This window comes from Orycteropus afer, unplaced genomic scaffold, assembly GCF_000298275.1.
Source record: "Orycteropus afer afer isolate SDZICR_OR568_19922 unplaced genomic scaffold, OryAfe1.0 scaffold00058, whole genome shotgun sequence".
NCBI classification, from domain to species: Eukaryota; Metazoa; Chordata; class Mammalia; order Tubulidentata; family Orycteropodidae; genus Orycteropus; species Orycteropus afer.
In genome coordinates this window covers 10,267,169-10,288,583 of record NW_006921645.1, presented here as the reverse complement: position 1 = coordinate 10,288,583, position 21,415 = coordinate 10,267,169, and the positions used below count along the sequence as shown (strand labels likewise).

The following is a 21,415-nucleotide window of genomic DNA, read 5'->3' as shown; positions in this document are numbered from 1 at the left end:
ACCCAAGGAGGGTCTCTGTGAGGCGGGTCCAACTCGACGGCTCGACGGCACATAACAACAACAACCACCACATGCCAGGTGCTATGGAGCTAGATGAGTGAATAAAACAAAACAAAACAAAATAATTGCTTTCCTGGAGCTTATATGATCTATTTCTATTATTTTGCCAAAATTATATTAACTATTATTACTATATATATTTGTTGTTGTTGTTATATGCCATCGAATTGGACCCGACTCATAGTGACCCCTCCTTGGGTTGCCAAGGCATTATCACTACGGAAGTAGATTGCCCAACCTTCCTTCCAAGGAGTGGCTGGTGGGTTTGAACCACCAGCCTTCTGGTTAGTAGTCAAGTGTCTTAGGCACTATGCTACCAGAGCTCCTAATATATATATATAAAACTATTAACATTATTATTTGGCAGTAATATGTAATGAGGGGAAAAATCCAATTCTAGCTCCCAAAGAATATGAACATCATCTCTATTATTAACCAGAATGTAAACATCAGAAGTAATTAGTAGGGCTCCTGGCCATTACTTCGTGTATTATATGTAGAGTAATTTATTTGACTATTAACTGAGTAGAGTCCATCCCCTTCTTGTTCTAGAGTTACATGGCTTAGTGTGAAAAGAAAAAGGGAACCTCTCATACTTTTGGAGGAGCTCTGATAGCATAGTGGCTAAGACACTTGCCTGCTAACCAGACGGCTGGCGGTTCAAACCCACCAGCCACTCCTCGGAAGGAAGGTTGGGCAATCCTACTTCCGTAGTGATACTGCCTTGGAAACCCAAGGAGAGGTCGCTATGAGTCGGGGCTGACTCGACGGCACATAACAACAACAACAACAACATACTTTTGGTTACATGGTTGGAGAATAAGTGAGGTCACAATATTAGGAATGGCTTGTCAGGCAGTAAAATCCTATAATTTCCATCTTTTAGAGACAGAATAAGCTGAATATTTTTGTTTCAATTCTAATGTGGACTAGAATGCTCATCTGCTAACCCTGTGTACCAGTTTTAACAGTGTACTAATACAGAAATTGCTTTTTTCTCACTAATTATCCTATAACTGTAAATTATGAAAAAATAGAAATTAATAGAGGAAAAAAGAATGAAAAGATGGTTCCAATAATATTACAATTTTGAAGGAGAAATATATTTCAAGCCAGATTGATTTAGTAACTTGAATTTTGGAATTGATTTCAGAAACCTTTAAAACTGAGATATTTTCTTAAATAAGAAAGAATAATAATATTTATAATGACATTTGCTGATTTCTTGTGAATATCTTAATGTCTTACAGAGTTTCAGTAGGGATTAAAGCTGAAAGAATAAAAAAAAAACTCTCAAAGAGAGAAAGAATGAAAGCAGTATGTAAATACATTATACCCTGTTGATAGATTATCAATTCCTAGTAAGCAGGTATGAGTATAAGAAACAAGGATTGTCATGACACCATATTCCCTTATGTCTGATGCACAGATAAAGAAATGTCAGGGAAAAGTAATGGACTGATTAAGGAGCTCTGGTGGCGTAGTGCCTAAGGCATTTGACTGCTAACCAAAAGGCTTGCATTTCAAACCCACCAGCCACTCCTCGGAAGGAAGACTGGGCTGTCTGCTTCTATAGAGATACCGCCTCGGAAACCCAAAGAGGGGTTCCTAAGCAGAGTTTAAACTGTGGATTAAAGAAATGATACTGAGTGATCTCATATTAATACAGTAATACCTGTGAGAGATGGAACTCAACGAGATTTCCTTGTTTTTCTGGGTCTCAACAAGTTTTCCAACTTTGATAGAAGCAGTTTTACCACTTTACTGTTGCTCGTTTCAGTGGAAAATATTTGAATTTTCTTTCTTTGACAGGTTTACACAGGTTCTGGCTTTCACAGTATTTTCTTTTAAAAAATGTCTTTGCCTAGGCAGCTTTTTAGTTTTGACATATTGAAAATATGTGTTGTCTTTTTAATTAATAGACTTGACTACTTATTACTTTCATGTTCTCAAAAAAAAAATGGAAAAAAAGTGGGGAGAATTATTTACTCTCTAATGCAAAACTAAAGGAACCCTGGTGGCATAGTATTTAAGCACTGGGCTGTTAAGCAAGAGATTGGCAGTTTGAACTCTCTAGCCACGCCACAGGAAAAAATGTGGCAGTCTGCTTCTATATTACAGCCTTGAGACCCCTACGGGGCAATTCTCTGTCCTATAGAGTCTTTATGAGTCAGAATTGATTCAATGGCAATGGGATTAGATATAAACTAGTCTTTCAGATTTAGGTTAGACACCAGAAGTGTCTTAACTGGTTTGCTTTAATAATTTTTGTGTTCACTTTGTCTTTATGCAAGTATCCAAAATAGCAAAATAAAAGTTCTTGTTTACCGAAGAAAGAGGGTTACTGGTCTGACTACCTTTGATACATAGTTAAGAAATTAAAGATCCCTGGGTTCAGTGTCACCTGAAAGCTCCAGCTCTCTGCTCAGAAAGCTCATGATAGCCTCTGGTATCTAAGAGTATAGACCTTACAACTTTTGTAGGTTTCTATCTTCACTTAACTACCTAAATATTTGCTTTCAGTATTTTGCCAATGCTGTTAGTGCTGTCTTTTGATAACAGAGGACTTAATTTTTTCATATACTCTCAAATAACTGATTTGCAAGAAGTTGATGTTGTTGAGTGAGTCCTTTGTGCTAGAGGAGGCTAACAGTTGTTTAATCAGTTGTCCCTATAGCTTTCATAGACCTTCTATTTAGCATGGCTGATTTCTTTCTCTGGAAAGAGAGAAATTGGAGATTTCTTTGTTGGGATAACCGAAACTATTCTCTTTTGCTATATTTGACCATACCTTCATTTCCTTTCATGGTTTAGGAGCTATCTTTTGGGTGATCTTGCTGGTAAAGCACTACCTACCTAGTGGAAAACCAGAGCCATGTCCTTAGACCTTCCAGGTAGCCTGGCAAATGTGGATATTCCCTACATGTGTATGTTATATGCTTGGCCTCTGGATGCTGAGAATTAGAAACAGCTGTAACCCAGAGATCAGCAGTTTGAGCCCACCAACCATTCCATGGAAGAAAGATGAGGCTCAGTCTCTGTTTCCATAAAGATTACAGCATTGGAAACCCTCTGGGGCAGTTCTTTCCTGTCCTATTGTTACGGGCCATCGAGTCACACCTGACTCATAGAGATCCCTTCTTGGGTTTCGGAGGCGGTATCACTACGAAAGTAGATTGCCCAACCTTCCTTCTGAGGAATGGGTGGTGAGTTTGAACCACCAGTCTTCTGGTTAGCAGTCAGTTACCTTAGGCACTATGCCACCAGAGCGCCTATAGGGTCAGTCATAAGTCAGAATCTGCTCGATGGGATTGGGTTGCTTTTTTTTTTTCATAAAATAGAATTAGACTCTACAGTAATAGAAAATATTAATGCTGGGTAAATTCATACAGGAAATAAATCTTGAAATTTTCATTCTATAAAGTCCATCCCTGATTTCATATCCCTTCCAGCTATAAATTTTGAGGATTAATCAGCATAGATGTCATGGGCAAAATAGTTTTTGTGTATGGCATGAGTGTGGGTTTACTTTCTTGTCAGTCCCATCCAATAAACATTGTAAAATGAACCCTTTTTTTTTTCTTTCCTCGTAAAACAGTTCGCGTTCGAAGAAAATCGAGGCGGCGATCACAATGGGGTAAAGGAATTATTAAGAAAAGGAAAGTCAATAATTTAAAAAAAGATGAGGAGGACACCAAATTTACAGATTATGAGAACCATACAGAAGACAGGAAATTGCTTGAAAATGGAGAGTTTGAGGTAAGCACTGACTGCCATGAGGAAAATGGAGAAGAGACTGGAGACTTGTCTATGACCAATGATGAGTCATCTTGTGACATCATGGACATGGACCAGGGACAGAGGCTTAACAATGGAACAGGCACAAAAGAGAACTTTGCATCAACTGAAGAGGAAAGTTCAAATGAATCCCTGCTCATCAATAGCAACAGTTCTCTAAATCCAGAACAGACATCTAGGAAAGAATCTTTCCTTAAAGGACACTGTCTAAATGGTGAGGCCTCCACTGACAGTTTTGAAGGAATTCCAGTTCTGGAGTGTCAGAGTGGCAAAGCTGAAGTAGTTTCTTTCTGTGGTAGTGGAGATAAATGTAGTTCTGAACAAAAGACGCTTCTAGAGGACCAGTCAAAAGAAAAACCAGAAACTTCAAAAGAAAATCATAGAAATGATCCTGAAAACCTAGAGACACTGGAATGTAGCAATAATGAGAAGCTAGAACCTGGCCCCGATGTGGAGGTTAAAGATGCAGAACTGGATAAAGAAGGTAAGGCTAGTATATTTTTAAAATCTTCTAAGAAGGCGTGAACTCCAGAATTCATTCATTGCATGTTTTATCTATTCCCTACTAGCAACATTTGATGAATAATTATAACCCTTTGAGAATCTGTTAAAGTTCTCACCCCTTTCCCTAGAAAAGTGTACACATTCCCACTACATTTTTCAGAAGGCTTGAAGTCCAGAATCATGCATTGCTTTCCTACTTCCTACCTGATTATTATACCTGTTCTAAAGGATTTATGACTACAAGTTGAATAAATCCACAGGTATTCAGAAGATGAAATTCTAACAGAACAATTATTGGAGTGAGGTGAGATGGGCAGAGAAGACTTGGATATTAATAGCAGTGTAGTCTGTTAGGAAAAGTCTTGTCAACCTAGATTAAATTACCACTCCTGTTCATTATAATCATGTGACTTTGGAGCTAGTCACTTATGTTCTCCCCCATTTTTTTCACCTTTTCAATTAAACTTCAGAATGATGTTGTTGCAGGGATTAAATAAATCATGTGTATTGTCTCTTATGGTACCTGGACCATATTAAGGCAATCAATGTTAGTTGAATCTTAGGGATGTTCACTCTAAGAGGTGCCCATTGCTTTGTAAGGAAGGAAACAGAACTCTCATTGTCAAGCTTATCTTGTATCAGAATCAGAACATTCTGCTAGCTCTTAACTTCCTGTGGCTCTATGATTCTTTTAAGAAGCAGCAGAAAGGAGGAGCTGAGAGTTTCTAGCTCCTGTTTATCATTCTTTTGCCTAGATTAGGATGGAATGAGTTACCCTGCTCAGTACACATTTCCTTCCTGGCCAGGTATTCTTCTTATTTACCACTATCACTATGCGATCTTGAAAATATATTATGTTCTCTAGATTGTATGGCATATACAGCTGGGACTTGGGTTTGGTGGGTAAAAGTTTGCAGGGTTTTTTTTTTGAGCCCTGTAGCAGAATTAGGAAGTTGGAAAGTTTTATTTAAAGTCTGAGTATTCTTCTAGTAGATAAAGAGATATTTACTGTTTTTAAGTGTTACTTGTTGAATAATTTTCTTTTTACCTCAATATTTAATAATAGAAGGTAGTTTTAAGAGCAGTTTTTATTCTGGAGTATCATTTAGACAGAATTTTAAAACTATGTTAAAGCTAGGGTTAAGTATAAAGGGCACAGAGTGGGAAAAGTGGAGACATTTAACATGTTAAGAGGCAAAATGGAGGTGACAGAAGGAATCAGTTTTCCGGCTGTTTTACTATAATATTCCAGTAAGCTTGCAGAAAGCTTACTTGCAAAATAATAATATGCTAACTGGTGATCTAAAAGCATGAAGGTAATTTGTTGTGTAAAAGCTTTACTTGAAGTTTAATTTAGAATTGTCAGGGTAGTATTACCTAGTTCACTGGTTCCTGATCTGAGTTCTCAGGCCTATCGAAGTCCGTAGATGTAATAATGAGGGTCAATATAGTCTTAACAAAAATCCTAGCATATATATATATATATATATTGAACTATAAAAAAACTGCATACTTGAAAGGCTGCCTGAAATACAAGATTTTTCTGGTGTATCATACATAGTATGTATTTTGAAAAACATTTTTTTCTTTACTCTTAATCCATAGCATAGGTGCCACCGATAAGAAGGAAGAATATTTAAAGAGTTGAGAGTAAGATGACTAATGTAGGAAGGAGGAGGAAGATTCTCCTTCGTGTCCCTGACATGGGCTGTTTCCTATATAAAATTCAGAAACAGTTTGTCTTTGTATTCCTTTCCCCTGAGCTGCCTCTTAGAGTTTTCCTGCTTTGAAGAGCATAGGGCTTGATGTTCTGGTGCTGTGAAATTATGCTCACACACCTTAACATGTCTGTTTTTTCAGCGTGGCTGGTCTCAATGAGACTTTAGAAAGAAAATAATTAGATTATACTGATTCACTCTAAGGTGAGAAAGAACACTACTAGCCTTATTACTCTTATAAAATGAGTTTATATTTTTTTATGAGAAAAAAATATTATAATCCACATCATTCTCTAACAGAATTTTAGGAAGTGTAACAGGAAAAATGAGAATTTCAGGCAATATTGAGGGGAATATTTTAGATTGAGGAGCAAATGTATAGACAGATCATCTCTACTTTGTATTTGTGTCTGCTTCTTCTTGTTTCTCGTCTTCCAATTCTAAAAGCTCCCAGTGTTTAAATGATGGCTATCAGAGAGAAAGTGAAGCTGTTCATAAAGCAGTGCCTGGCGCTGAAGATTGCCTGTGTCTTTCTTTCAGTGGATGTGTTTATAAGATGCCATTCCAGTATGACTTGGCTTTCATAGTTGTGGTTTACCTCTCCTTAATTGGGTTACTTTTCTCACCAAAAAACAATTTAAAGATTAGTTATGCTCTCCTTCATTCCAAAAAAGAATTTGGATGAGTAAAAAAAACATAGTTGTTTAACCCTGATTTTTCTTACCTTTTACTTGCTATACCTTTTTTTTCCCCAATTGTAGGTGCTTCTAAAGTAAGAAAATACCGTAAGTTAATTTTAGAACAGGCAAAAACAACAAGCTTAGAACTGGTTCCAGAAGAGCCATCTGAGCCGGTGCCACCTCTCATAGTTGATCATGAGAGATTGAAGGTAAGCCTAACTGTTGCCAATCAATTTTACAGTAAGTAGAAAGAAATTTGAATATGTTTGCAGGCAGTTGAATAAAGCTAGTTTTAGAAGTCTTCTGCTTTAACTGAGAAACAGAAGTGCCTCAGAGCTTCTACTGAAAAAGAGTTATACATATTTTGAAAGGTGAAGAAATAGTGGGAATTTTTTGGTAATTAAGTTCTAGAGTCTTCTAACCCCAGGTGTCACTGTTAGGCCATAGCCTAATGATGCCTATTGCATAGCTGTTTGAATCAAACTGTTTAATTGTGACCAATGACATAAAAGTTCATTTTATTCTCTTTTCTTCTCATTTTTCTTAGAAGTTGCTTGATATGTTAGTAGATAAAAGCAACAATCTGGCAGTTGATCAACTGGAGAGATTATATTCTCTGCTTAGTCAGTGCATCTACCGTCATCGTAAAGATTATGACAAATCACAACTTGTAGAAGTAAGTTTGTTTATTATTCTGTTGTTTAGAATAAACAAATATATGCTTCTATTATCCCAAGGAAAAGAGAAAAAATATTTTTTTGCCTTAGTCTTTGTCTTTTGCCAAGTAGCTGAAGAGTGTTTTGAAGGTTAAAGACTAGAAGAATCATTGAGAGTTACGGTTTTAAAAAAAATTACCTGGGATGCCTTAGTCAAACACAGAAATTCATGGTGTTTGGGCTTGGCCCATAGCTAGAATAAACCAACCAATCAACCAGTTGCCATCGAGTCACTTCAGACTCATAGAGACCCTGAAGTGTGCCATTGTAGGACTGTGCTCCATGGGGTTTTCAGTGGGTGATTTTTCAGAATAGATCCAGCCACCCCACTGCCATTGAGTGGATTCTGCTCCAAAGGGTTTCTAAGGCTGTAAATCTTTATGGAGGGAGACTAACCTTATCTTTCTTCCATGGAGCAGCTGCTGAGTTTTAACTACTGACTTTTTTGTTAACAGCCCAATGCTTTAACCACTGTACCACTAATCTCCGTTCAGAAGTAGATCACTGGGCCTTTTTTTCCGAGGCGCCTCTGGGTAGACTTGAACCTGCAACCTTTGAGTTAGCAGCCAACCACATTAACCATTTGTATTACCCATGGACTCCATACAATAAGAATAGTATATCATGGTTCTCCCCTCCTTCGCTCATTATTAACATTACTGGCTGAGTATATCACTGGGTCCTAGTAAGTGTTGGCATGGCCTCACAGTCCTTACCACTGCTCCCTGGGCAGCCATTACTGATCAAAAGGAATTGGCATGGGCAATGAGACTTAATTTGCCACCCCATTAATGGTTAGAAGAGAACTTAAGGTCATCTCATGTCATTAGATCTAGTTCTGTAAAATGTCCACATCAAGGAGTGGTTGTCCTTTTGCTTAAACACTTTTAGAGGCTGATCATTTCCTTTCTAGACAGCTCTGAACCATAAGAAACTTTTCCCTTATAAATATAGTGGCGTTGTATTTGATCATATAATTTACATCATTAAGCCCTACTTCTGTGTTTTGAAGGAGCTCTGGTGACATAGTGGTTAAAGCATTCAACTGCTAACCAGAAGGTCATCAGTTCGAACCCACCAGCCACTCCGCAGGAAGAAGATGAGACTGTCTACTTCCATAAAGATTTACAGCCTTGGAAACCATATAGGGCAGTTCTGCTTGTGTCCTAAAGTGTCACTGTGCATTGGAATTGACTCAGTGGCAGTGGATTTCTGGGTTTCTGTGTTTTGAGGTCATCTAAGCAAATGTAATCTCATCTACCCATTAAAAGGCTAAGTGACTAAATTAGCCTTTCTTGGCTCATTTTCCTGTGTGTTTGTTGATGGTTCATCTATTAAACATCTATTGAGTATTTTCAGTACCACAGCCTGTCCTAAGCATTTTGGATTCATAACTAAGTAAGTAAGTAAGTAAGTAAGTAAACAAAGTCCTTGCTCTCAAGGAGCATTTCTGGTATATTAAGATTTAGGAGCATTTCTGGTGTATTAAGATTTATACGTAGAGTATGTGATTATTTTTCATGTATAATAAGAACTACTGGACTTGAATTAAAGTAAGATAATTTTGTAATCCCATTTTTATGAATTACATTTGTATGAAGCTATACTAAGTCATTGCATATATGTAAATTATAGAAAAGCACAAACAAAATTTATCACCCATATCCTACCTATTATCTAGAGGAAACTAATTAGTGATGATCTTTTGGAATGTCCATCCTTTTAAATGTCCAGGTATACATAATAGGTGTATAATAATGTGAATATACAATAAAACAGTGTGAATTTTAAATTTGAGATCATACTGTATATTCTGATTCATAACCTAATTGTTTTTCCCTAGTCATCAGTATATGATAACATTTAGCAGAAGCAATTTTGATTAATCATGTAAAATTTTATGATGAGATGATAATCTGCTAGTGTAGTCTACTAGTTCTATCGAACAAGAAAACAACACCAAACAAATTCACTGCCATTGAGTTGATTCCAACTCAGAGCAACACCTGTTGGGTTTCCAAGGCTGTATATGTTAATGGAACAGGGCTGCCTCATCTTTCTTCCGTGGAACAGCTGGTGGGTTCAAACCACAACCTTTTGGTTAGCAACCAAATGCCTTAACCATTACATCACCAGAGCTCCCTTCTAGTTCTTTAAAGACATAAAATCTCTTGGGAGATTATATATTTATGTATGCATATAAATTTCCTAACAATATCTGGCATAGTATATATTCATTGAGTGTTACCGTCATACCCTCATTAGTTTAAATATAAAATAGAAGGCACTTGAAAGTGTTCAGGACGGTGGTTTTTCAGAATAACTGTGGTATTGTCATCAGGAAAATATTCAAAAGTTTAACTCCTTCTCAATCAAATTCTTTCTTTAAAAAGTTATGTTAAAGTGAATTCTCCCATGAAGAGGGATACTTTTGTCTTTCCCTAGATAATGTGCCTTTTTTCCCCCCTTATAGGAGATGGAAAGAACAGTTCATATGTTTGAGACATTCCTATGAACTTCTCAAGATGAGTGGTTTACCCTCTCCAATCTGCTCCTGACAGAGCAGTCTTCTGAGCCATTCAATTTCAAATTGCACCAATTATGTGCAGAGCCTTGGTCTTAAGTGCTCTCTCACTCATTTTTTCTCTGTTGAATTTGGTGCTATTGTCTCAGGTACCTGAAACCAACCAGCCTACAAGAACCAAACAGAACTTCAGAAATATGTTGTATTTTCCACAAATAAAAAATACAACCCCACAGCTTGGAGATTTTGGTGCTACAGAAACTGCTCTTGCTTCTGCTCCTCTTCTAGTGCACTCGCTTTTGGAGACTTTTCTCGGAGGGGGCAGACCAGCAAACACAAGGAACCTGGATGGGGCAGTTCTAACCATGTTGAATTGTTCAAACAGTGGGCAACCTGTTATTTTTTTCTCCTTTCTACCCCTTTTGTCATATTTGTTTTCTTATTCTCTGGGTAACGGACTGAAACCTGTTTTAGCGTTGGCTATGGTATATTCTGGTGGGAAACTGAAGAAACTGGATGAAATTAGATTAGGCTCTTTAGAACTGCCTTCAATGTGCCTTTTTATTAATTTGAGAAAGATAAGGCCAAACGGATGGGCTTGTTGGTAGCAAATGACAGAATGTTTTCTTTGGTCATGATGTTGAAAATGTTTTGATACTCTGTGTCATTAAGAGGCAACCAGTATTTTGGTATAAAATGCCTGTCTCTTGCTGTCAAAACTCTATAGACCTTAGTAAGCCACACAGTATACTAAAATGGTAAGTTTTCCTGTGTGGTTTATTTCTGTTTGAGAATGTGTACTAAAATAACAGCGGTAACAAATAATAATCCCCCCCCCCCAAAAAAAAAAACCCTTATGCATTTTTCAGTATTGCTGAAAATGACCAGAAAAGAAAGATACCGGCCATTCTTTCTTCTGTTGGTGGTAATTTAAATAGTTTTCATGTTTGAGTTACCAGAGAGGAATGATTTTCATATATAGTATATTGTTACAGTTCTGTTTTGTTTTAAAGCCAGGACTTGCCAAATGGACCGAAAAGAAGAATTTGTCAGAAGTTTCATAAAGTTTGTTTTCTATGTGTATAATGGCAAGAGAGCTCTGTTATAGTCCATGAATAACAGTATTAATGTTTAAATCCCTTCCCATAATCTTACCCTTCACAACCATTCATTTGATTGGAACTCATGTTGGATCTTGTTGAGTGATGTCTGTGAATTGTACTTACCTAAAATTAATTATGGGTTATTGGTTTTTACAAAAACCTTGCTTTCTACAAATTAGGAGACACAATCTAGGCAGTTGCAAAGAGGCAAAGGGAGTGCAGTGATATTTTTTACCAGGTGAATTTTAAACAAAAAAATAGAAAATTTTGCTGAACGCTGGCTTGATATCTTCATTCATTATAGCTGTTAGCTGCAGGTATGTCTTTCCAATATGCAACACATGTAGTTTGGGTTTTAATTAGAGCAAACGGTCTTGGACTACTGCAGAGATACTGAGCTACCTCAGCTTTTTGTATTTGTTACCAACAGTGCTTACAGAGTCCTGTAATCACTTTGCCACAGTTTACACGCTAAAGCTAAGGTACTTGTCTCCTTGTCTCTGGCTATTTGTAGTGAGCTGGATGCTGGTGCGGAAAGCACGCTTTGGCCCTAGGCTACTGCAGTAATCCTAAGTGCTTCTTTGTATTTGCATTTACATTTTGCGCCTTCTAATTCTAGCCTAATTTTTTAAAATGCCACTTGTTTTCTTTATACCTGGTCTATGAAATTTTCATAGTATTAAGTTAGTCATATAATTCGAGATGCTACTCATATAGACACACTGTATTTTTAAGGTAGGCAAGTGCGATTAACGATGAACCATTTTAAAGGGGAGGTTATTTGAAACCTCCAATTTGGTTATTGGGAAGATTTTCATGCTTTCTTTAATATTTATTACCATCATACCAGTTCAAACTATTTTACTGTCTGGTACATTAGCATTTTGTATTTTGATGGAAATTGTTACAGAATTTAAAGATTTGATGAAATAAAATGTAGCAGATTTTTTGTAGCAAGTTTCTGGTAAAAGGGTTTTTTGCAAGTCTCAGGTTCTTGCTGCACTTTTTTTTTTCTTTTTTTAATATTTATTCCAGTTACTCTAATTCAGAAGGATTCTGTTCAAGTAACAGCAGCACTTGTGAAAGGAAAAATACACACATGCTCTTAAAATTTGTTTAGCCATCAGTGAGTTTGACAAGGGAAATTTATTTATTTTCAGCTTTAGAATGCTTCCAAAATATCACGTTTTTTGATTTTTACCTTATTGTAGATGGAGAAATAGGAGGCAACCTCAGTATGATAGGAACTGCCACTTTGAACAGTTTAGGTCTTAAAGAGAAAGCCAGTCTGATGCCAAGGGGAGAAAAATGAGCTGAAACTGTACCAACTCCTTTGGCCCCCGTTCTCCTCTAAAAGAAACACACTACACCAGTTTTCCTTATTTTACAGATATCTGGTGGTTCTATAATTTAAAATAGCTTTTGAAATTACCCACGTAGACTCAACTTTATCTACCTTTCTGTAAGTTCTTAATTTTTGCTGTATAGCATTGGCAAAAATATGTAAAAATTGACCTCTGTTCTTATTTGCTATTGTGAGCATTATAAAGTTTAAGCTCCTGTGTACAACCTTGCTCTCAGATCAGTAATGTGTCACAGCCTACTCCAGCAATAGTTAATGCTCAGCTATGGGGACCATGGGAGCTGTTTTGAAGATAATGGAATGTACTAGGGTTGAAACTGATGGCTGTGGAGTTAATTGTGTTTTTGAGCTTGACTCTCACCTGTGATTAATTTTTTTTTTCCTTTAACTTCCTTTCATAACTTGATTTTTCTCATATGCCAGTGTATTTGTAGGTTTACTGGATTTTATTTTTAAGGAATAGGGTGGTCATTTCTTATCTTCCCATTTTTTGATTAAGTTGGTTCGGCTATGGTGCTATTCAGTAGATATCTTCAGTGTCGGGTCCCGTAGCTGAATGCCATTGTTATTATTTGTAATCACATTGTAAGCTTGAATTTGGGCTTGTACCTGCATCTTTTTGTATTTTGTACATTTGGTTATTTAGACTTTGGGAGTCCTATTTGGTTTCAGTCATGTATGTCTACTTTGTAGATTAAGTAGGCTTCATCAGCTATGGTCTGTTTTGGATTTGTAGCTTAATTTAGAATTGTGTTAAATTGATGTTTCACATTTTGACTTCATTTTACATTAGTTTGAAGTAAATTATTTAATTTTTGAATTCTGGAATTTTGAACATTTACTGTAATTTGTAATATAACTGCTGTGAAATACTTGAATAAAGCTGACAAGAAAAACATGTCTTTTTTCAGCTTAATTATGATTATTGTTGCAAATGAAGTGCTGCTATTCTAGCTGGATTCATCCTTTCTACATATGGGCATATTGATCTTTATTAAGCACCAAAAGAATCTTGTTACATGTTCCTTTTAGATTTTCAGTAGCACTGAGGATTAGCTGGAAGCTTTCTGTTGAGAAAGTGAGTTTAATCTCAAATGCAGATTGTCTAAAATACATTGTATGGAAGCAAATGGATTGCTTCTGAAATTTGTTTTTCTAATTGTGAAGAATATGTTACACAATATTATCAGGTAGTGTGGTTCATTTATCTTACAGTGTTGTTATCTGTATACTTTGAACAGTACATAGAATTTAAATATGGAGAGGGATTTCATACCAGAATTTTGGAGGGCTTGCCTCAAGTAATAGGCGGTTGTTGGCTGTAGAATGCCAGTGTTTCTGCTGCCATTTTATTTACCCTTTGTTTCTCTTTGGTTATCTAGAGTCTGGACCCACTTTACCAACACGTTTACTTGGTTTCCTATGACATTTCCTGTACATCATTTTATTCATACCGTCACCCTGGGGTGTCATTCTCTTCACCTTTTGAAATCTTGTTCATGTGTCAGGGTTGCACTTACATTCTATGCTTCCTCCCAAAATTTAGCTGTATTTTATACTGCATAACATAGTAAATTGCTAATCTTATTCAAAATTTAGTAATTTATTTACTCATCAAATATTTTTTCAGTGTGGTTTGAACCTAAATTGAGATAATATGCTTGATAACAAACTATCTTATATTGTGGCATTTTGTTTTTTCTGCCAATGCATTCTTTTCCTCTCCAGCTTAAATTTGTTTGTGTATTTTTTTGTTTTGTTTTTATATGTGTGTAGGAAGGGAGAGGGGATACAAAGGCAAAATCATATTTCCTCTGTATTCTCTGTAGTAATTTAAAACTATGCTAGATATTTAGTGTTGGTGCCTATTTAATACTGTTTGGTTTGATTGACATGGAAAGCTGAAATTTAGCAAAGCATTCATTCATTTGATAAATACAGATATTGAGTACCTGCTGTGTACCAGGCACTTTTCAAGTGCTGAACATAAAGCAACAAACAAAACAGAAAAGCTCTACTTTCTTGGCTAAAATTCTTTTATATGTGATGTGCCAGGTTTCTGTAATTATTGATGAGCATTCAAATTATTAAATGTTTTTCTGTCTTTAAGCACTGAATGAAGGATTTTGTTGCTAAAAATTTGCTAGGAACTCCCCTCTCCCACTTGCATGTTTCTTATCTTGGTGAATAAAAGCTGTGATCCACCAAGTATCCAAATCATGAAACTTAGCTCTTATCCTGAATATTACCTTCTTTACGACCCATCTCATTCTAGTCATACTACATTTTCTGTTGACTTTTTCCCCCTAAGCATGTCTCATATCCATCACCTCTTCTCCATCTTTATTTTTACCATCTTAGTTTAGGCACTAATCACTTTGTTTCAGCTAGTGTAATAACTGTCAGTTCAGTACACATTTATTCAGAAAATCTACACACTGCTAGGCAATGTGGCAGTATAAACAAGACATCTCTATCTTCAAGAATATTTTTATATATATAACATACCACATTTATTAGGTGCTGGGGACTATTCTGAGTGCTTTCAAAATACAAGCCGTTTATCCTATGGAAACCTTATGAGATAAATGCTATTATTATCCCCCTTTTACAGATTAGGAAACTGAGACATAGATTAAGTAATTTGTCTGAGATCCTGTCACTAGAATTCAGATGCAGTCTGCCTCTAGAGTTGATGCTCTTAATAATGGTGCTTGACTGTTTCTTGTGGGGAAGACAGACATGCAAACAGCATTTCAGTGTAATATGGCATGTGCTCTGACTGAGTTATGCCTAAGGCACTATAGATGTACAGTGGAGGAGCATGTAGGCCAACGTCAAGGGCTCTAGAAACTGACACCTGAGCTGAATAAGGGTTTATCAAGCTAGGAGAAAATCCTTCCAGGCAGAGGGAACAGCAGTAGCATAAAGGAAGATGTGAAATAGCATGCCAGCTGCAGGGGAAAGTACAATTACCATAGATGAGTATTTATTTAGCACATTTATTTGAGGAACTGCCATTGTTTGCCCAGCATGGTTCTTGGCACTGGGGTTATAACTGAGGACAGGTCAGCAAGGTAGGCAAATAGTAGGTAAAAATAAGATGTTTTCTAACAGTGGTAAATGCTTGGGTGACAATAGGTACGTGTAGTAGTAATAGCAGCAAACATCAGAGTGCCAGGTACTGTTTTAAGCGTGAACTCAGTGAATCACCGAAGGAACCATGTGAGGTAAGTACTGTTATTGGGCCTGCCTAACAGGGGAAATTGAAATACAGAGTGGTTCCACAGCTACTGAGTGTCAGCTGGGATTCTGTCATGGGATGTGGCTTCATACCTTGGATTCTTAACAGCTGCGTTATTTTGCCTATTACCTGAGTGGGGCTAATTTAGATATTGTGAGTAGCAGAGGTTTGTCCAAGATGACATTTGGGCAGATACTTCAACTAAGAAGGAGTCATGTTGTTGTTAGGTGCCAGCAAGTTAATTCCAACTCATAGTGACCCTGTGTACAACAGAACAAAACACTGCCCTGTCCTGCACCATCCTTGCAATTATTGTGTTTGAGTCCATTGTTGCACCCACTGTGTCAATCCATATCATTGAGGGTCTTCTTTTTTGCTGACCGTCTACTTTACCAAGCATGATGTCCTTCTCCAGGGCCTGGTCCTTCCCACTAACATGTCCAAAGTACATGAGACAAAAGTCTCACCATCCTTGCTTCTAAGAAGTACAAATTATACTTCTTCCAAGATAGGTATGTTTGTTCTTCTGGCAGTCCATGATATATACAATATTCTTCACCAACATCATATTTCAAAGGCATCAATTTTTCAGTCTTTCTTATTCATCTTGTCCAGCTTTTGCATGCGTACGGGGAGATTGAAAATGCTGTGGCTGTGGCTTGAGTCAGGTGCACCTTAGTGTTCAAAGGGACATCTTCACTTTAAAAAAAAAAACTTTAAGGGGATCAGTTGCAGCATATTTGCTTGGTGCGATACATAATCTGATTTCTTGCTGCAGCTTCCATGGGTGTTGATGGATCTCCAAGTAAAATTAAAATAGTTGACAACTTCAATCTTTTCACCATATATCATGATGTTGCTTATTGGTCCAGTTGTGAGGAATTTTGTTTTCTTTATATTGAGGTGTAATCCATACTGAAGGCTGTAGTCTTAGGTCTTCATTAGTAGGTGCTTCAAATCCTCTTCACTTTCAGCAAGCAAGCCTGTGTCATTTGCATATCCAAGTTGTTAATGAGTCTTTCCCTCAGTCCTCATACCATGTCTTTCTTCATATAGTCCAGCTTCTCGACTTTGCTCAGCATACAGATAGAGTAAGTACTGTGAAAGGATACATTGATGCACACCTTTCCTGATTTTAAAATCCTTTTGACTGAACAACTGCCTCTTGGTCTACGTCTGCATGAGCACTGTTGAGTGTTCTAGAACTCCCATTCTTTGCAATGTTGTTCATAATTTGTCATGATCCACATAGTTGAATGCCTTTGTATAATCAGTGAAACACAGGTAAACATCTTTCTGGTACTCTCCGCTTTCAGCCAAGAGCTGTCTGACATGAGCAGTGCCATCCCTCTTTCCATGGCCTCTTCTGAATCTGGCTTGAATTCTGCCCATTCTTTGTCTGTGTACTATTGTGACTGTATTTGAATTATCTTCAGCAAAATTTTACTTGTGTGTGATATTAATGACATTATTCAATAATTTCCGTATTCTGTTGGATCACCTTCCTTTGGAATAGCCACGAATACTGATCTCTTTTGAGTTGGTTGCCCAGGTAGCTGTCTTCCAAATTTCTTGGCATAGATAAGTGAGTACTTTGAACACTGCATCTGTTTGTTGAAACATTTCAATACCATTGATTCTTGATCATATGCTACCTCCTGAAATGGTTGGGCATTGACCAGTTCTTTTTGGTACAATGACTCTGTATTCCTTCCACCTTCTTTTGATGCTCCCTGCTTCATTCAGTATTTTCCCATAGAATCCCTCAATATTACAACACAAGGCTTGAAATTTGCTTTAGTTCTCTCAGTTTGAGAAATGCTGTGTGTTCTTCGCTTTTGGTTTTCTAACTCCAGATTTCATTATAGTACTTTATCTTCTTGAGCTGCCCTTTAAAATCTTCTGTTCAGTTCTTTTACTTTATCATTTCTTTCTTCTACTTTAGCTATTCTGCGTTCAAGAGCAAGTTTCAAAGTCTCTTCTGACAACCATTTTGGTCTTTTCTTTCTTGCCTTTTTAATGACCTTTTGCTTTCTTCATGTATGATGATGTTGATGTCATCCCACAGCTGGTCTGGTCTTTGATCATTAGTGTTCAGTGTGTTTAGTCTATTCTTGAGGTTGTCTCTAACTATACGCTATGTCATACTTTGACTCTCATGAATTTGTTCTAATTTTCTTCAGCTCCAGTTTGAACTTGCATATGAACAATTGCTCTGTTCCACAGTTGGCCCTTGGCCTTGTTTTGAGTGATGATATTGAGCTTCTTTATCATCTCTTTCTACAAAAAAAAAAAAAAAAAAAAAAAGCTCTGGTAGCGTAGTGCCTAAGGCACTTGACTGCTAACCAGAAGGCTGGTGGTTCAAACCCACCAGCCACTCCTTGGAAGGAAGATTGGGCAACCTACTTCTGTGGGATACTGCCTCAGAAACCCAAGGAGGGGTCGCATTCCATCTGGTGAGGTCCACATGTATAGTCACCGTTTATGTATTGAAAAATGGTATCTGCAATGAATAAGTCTTGCCAAATTCTGTCATGTGATCTGCAGCCTCATTTCTGTTACTGAGGCCATATTTTCCAACTACAGATAGTTCTTTGTTTTCAGCTTTTTGCATTCCAAGCACCAGTAATTATCAATGTATATTGATTTCATGTTTGATTAATTTCTGGCTGCAGAAGCTGAGTAAAATCTTAAATTTCTTCATCTTTGGCATAAGCGTTTGGTGCTTAAATTTGAATGATAGTCATACTAACTGGTCTTCTGTGTAGGCATATGGATATTATCCTGTCACTTGCAGTGTTGGATAGATTTTGAAATGTTCTTTTTTGACAATGAATGTGATGGCATTCTTCGATTTGTCATTCCTGTCATAGTATTCCATATATATTTCGTTTTTGACGACTTCCAATTTTCGTAGATTCGTACTTCATGTGTTCCATGTTCCAATTGTTAATGGATGTTTATAGTTGTTTCTTCTTATTTTGGGTCATGCCGCATCAACAAATGAAGGTCTTGAAAGATTTTCTCCACCCACATTATTAGGTTGACTCGACTTTGAGGAGGCAGCCCTTTTCCAGTCATATTTTGAGTACCTTCCCACTTGAAGGGCTCATCCTCCAGTATTATATCAGATAGTGCTCCCCTACTATTCAAAAGTTTTTCACTGGCCAGTCCTTTTTAGACGTAGATCACCAGATCCTTCTTCCTAATCTGTCTTAATCTGGAAGCCCTGCTGAAACCTGTCCACACTGGTGATGTTGCTGATATATCAAATACTGACGGCATAGCTTCCAACATCACAGCAACACACAAGCCACCACACTATGACAAGCTGACAGACGAGAGGTGGAGGAGGAGCCACATCATCTCAGTCCCCTGATCAATACTTTTTCATCTAAACCTCTTCCAATAATCTTGTCAAGTTTATTAAAACATTCACAATTTATTTTGCAATTATTTTGATAATGTACCCTGAAAAAAAATTCCTCCACATAAATCAGCTTTATGAAGCAATCTATCATTAATATGAATGATAAAGTCATTGCAGTTATTCAGGTTTTTTATTTTTCTATTAATAAACATTTTAATACAACAGAGAGGAATATAATACATATATTTCCACCATCCAAAATTAAACATTGACAGTTTGTCATATTTGTTTTAGTTATTTCTTTAGAGAAGAATTATGGATAATATTGAAGCCCCCTGTCTACTCCTCCCCAGTTCTGTTCCATTTCTGTCTTCCCCAGAGGCAGCCTTTCTGATGACTTTGATGAATATACTATCTGCTCACGGTTTTATTCTTTGATCTGAGAAGGTAATAGCATTGCTGAAACCAAACTATCTGAGTTTGAATCCTATTTCTGTCTCTTCTTGGCTGTGTGAAATATGGTAAGTTATTTCACCTCTCTGCACATAAATTTATTTAATTGTAAGATGAGAGATAACACCTACTCCATATAGGCTATTGTGAGGATTACATATTTCAGTCAACACATGTAAAGCACTTATAATAGTAGCAGGCACATATTAAGTATCCGATAAAGTTATCATTACTCTAATTACTACTACCAACATACTATCCTTGAGTCATTTCTGACTCATGATGACCTCTCTTGTTATTGGGTAGAACTGCATTCCACAGTGTTGCTAGGTGGGTTCAAACTGCCAGCTTTAGGAGTTGAGAACAAACCATTTGTACCACCCAGGGACCTGCTTAGTACTACTACCTCTGTGTGTATCTATAAAAATGCTTTGTGAATTTTAAAAATGTACATAAATGGAGTCATTTTACATCTTTCTTTAAAATTATTTATTTTTTAATGCATTTTATTGAAATATAATTTATGTACAGTGAAATACACAAAACTAGAGCGACATGGGTCAATGCTTTTTTTTTTGTAGTTTTCCCTCCCATCCCCTCCCACCCCTAGCAACCAACAAAGTTTCCCTCCATATATAAACCTTTCCTTGACCCTCCACAACAACGAACTAATACTATATTTGTCCTTCTGTGATTGACTTACTTCACTCAGCATAATGTTCTCCAAGTTCATCCATATTATTCAGTGTTTTGCAGACTCTACATTATTCTTTAGTGCTGCATAGCATTAATTATCAGTAAATATGAATTTGTTGCTGTCATTTTTGTTATGTGCTATTTCGTGGTGTCGGTTTCTTTGTTCATATAATTTTCTATGCTGAGCTCGTTTTGTTTATGAATCATGTTATCACTTCCTTCATTGCTATTGTTTTAATATTTGCTGAATATTTGTGCTGGTCCTCTCTTTTATTTTGACGTGAAGGTTTATCATTTTTCTTTGAGGTTACCCTATGATTTATAGTTTCTGCTTATCTGGAAATGTCCTAATTTCACCAGCATATTTGAGGTACAATTTTGCTGGGTACATAATTATTGGTTGGAAATTTTTCTCTTTCAGGATTTTATGTATACCATCCCATTGTCTTCTTGCCTGCATGGTTTCTGCCGAGAAATCCAGGCTTAGCCGTACTGGTTACCCCTTGTAGGTAACTGTTCATTTTTCATGTGCTGCTTTTAGGATTCTTTCTTTGTCTTTGGTTTTGGTGAGTTGGGTGATGATATATCTTGGTGATTTTCTTTTATGGTCTATCCTATTTGGAGTTTGTTGGACTTCCTGAGTAGATATATTCTCATCTTTCATAATACCAGGAAAATTCTCTCCCAAGAAATCTTTGACAATTTTCACTGTGGTTTTATTTGTCTCTTCCTGTTCTGGAATTATGATTACATGTAGGTTATTCCTTTTGATGGTATCCCACACGAACCTTAGGCTTTGTTCATTTTGTCTTGATCTTTTTAATGATTGATCCCTTTCCAAAATAGTATTCAGGTATTTGCCTTCAATCTCACTAACTCTGTCTTCCATTGATTGAATTCTATTCCTTTGCCCATTCAGTGTCTTATCTATTTCTGAAAATTTAGTATTAATCTTTTGGATTTCTGTGTGTAGATTTTATATCATTTCTAATTTTTCATTTATTTTGTCATTTTCTTATATTGCCTTTCTAAATTGTTCTAGGGTTTTCTCTGTGTTTTCCTTTATTTGCCTCTCAATTTGTTGAAGATACCTAAATATACTTCTTTTGAATTCCTTATCAGGGAGTTCCAATGCTGCATCTTCCTCAGGGATGTGTTTTGGGTCTGTATCCTGGTCCCTTGTTTC

The 21,415-nt window shown here is 36.7% G+C and overlaps 2 protein-coding genes across 2 annotated transcripts in view; both read left to right on the top strand.

Annotated features, from left to right (window-relative positions):
- The window catches only part of ATAD2B (ATPase family AAA domain containing 2B), a 262,920-nt gene extending 252,929 nt beyond the window's left edge, over window positions 1-9,991 (top strand). The window contains exons 25-28 of the mRNA XM_007939264.2: window positions 3,659-4,342; window positions 6,842-6,969; window positions 7,308-7,436; window positions 9,950-9,991. Of these exons, the coding sequence (XP_007937455.1) occupies window positions 3,659-4,342; window positions 6,842-6,969; window positions 7,308-7,436; window positions 9,950-9,991 (983 nt within the window). The remainder of the gene's footprint in view (window positions 1-3,658; window positions 4,343-6,841; window positions 6,970-7,307; window positions 7,437-9,949) is intronic.
- A 5,508-nt stretch (window positions 9,992-15,499) lies between these two features.
- Window positions 15,500-21,415, top strand: part of LOC103195685 (nuclear pore complex protein Nup50-like) — a 63,703-nt gene continuing 57,787 nt past the window's right edge. The window contains 1 exon segment of the mRNA XM_042780740.1: window positions 15,500-15,543. Coding sequence (XP_042636674.1) covers window positions 15,500-15,543 — 44 coding nt within the window.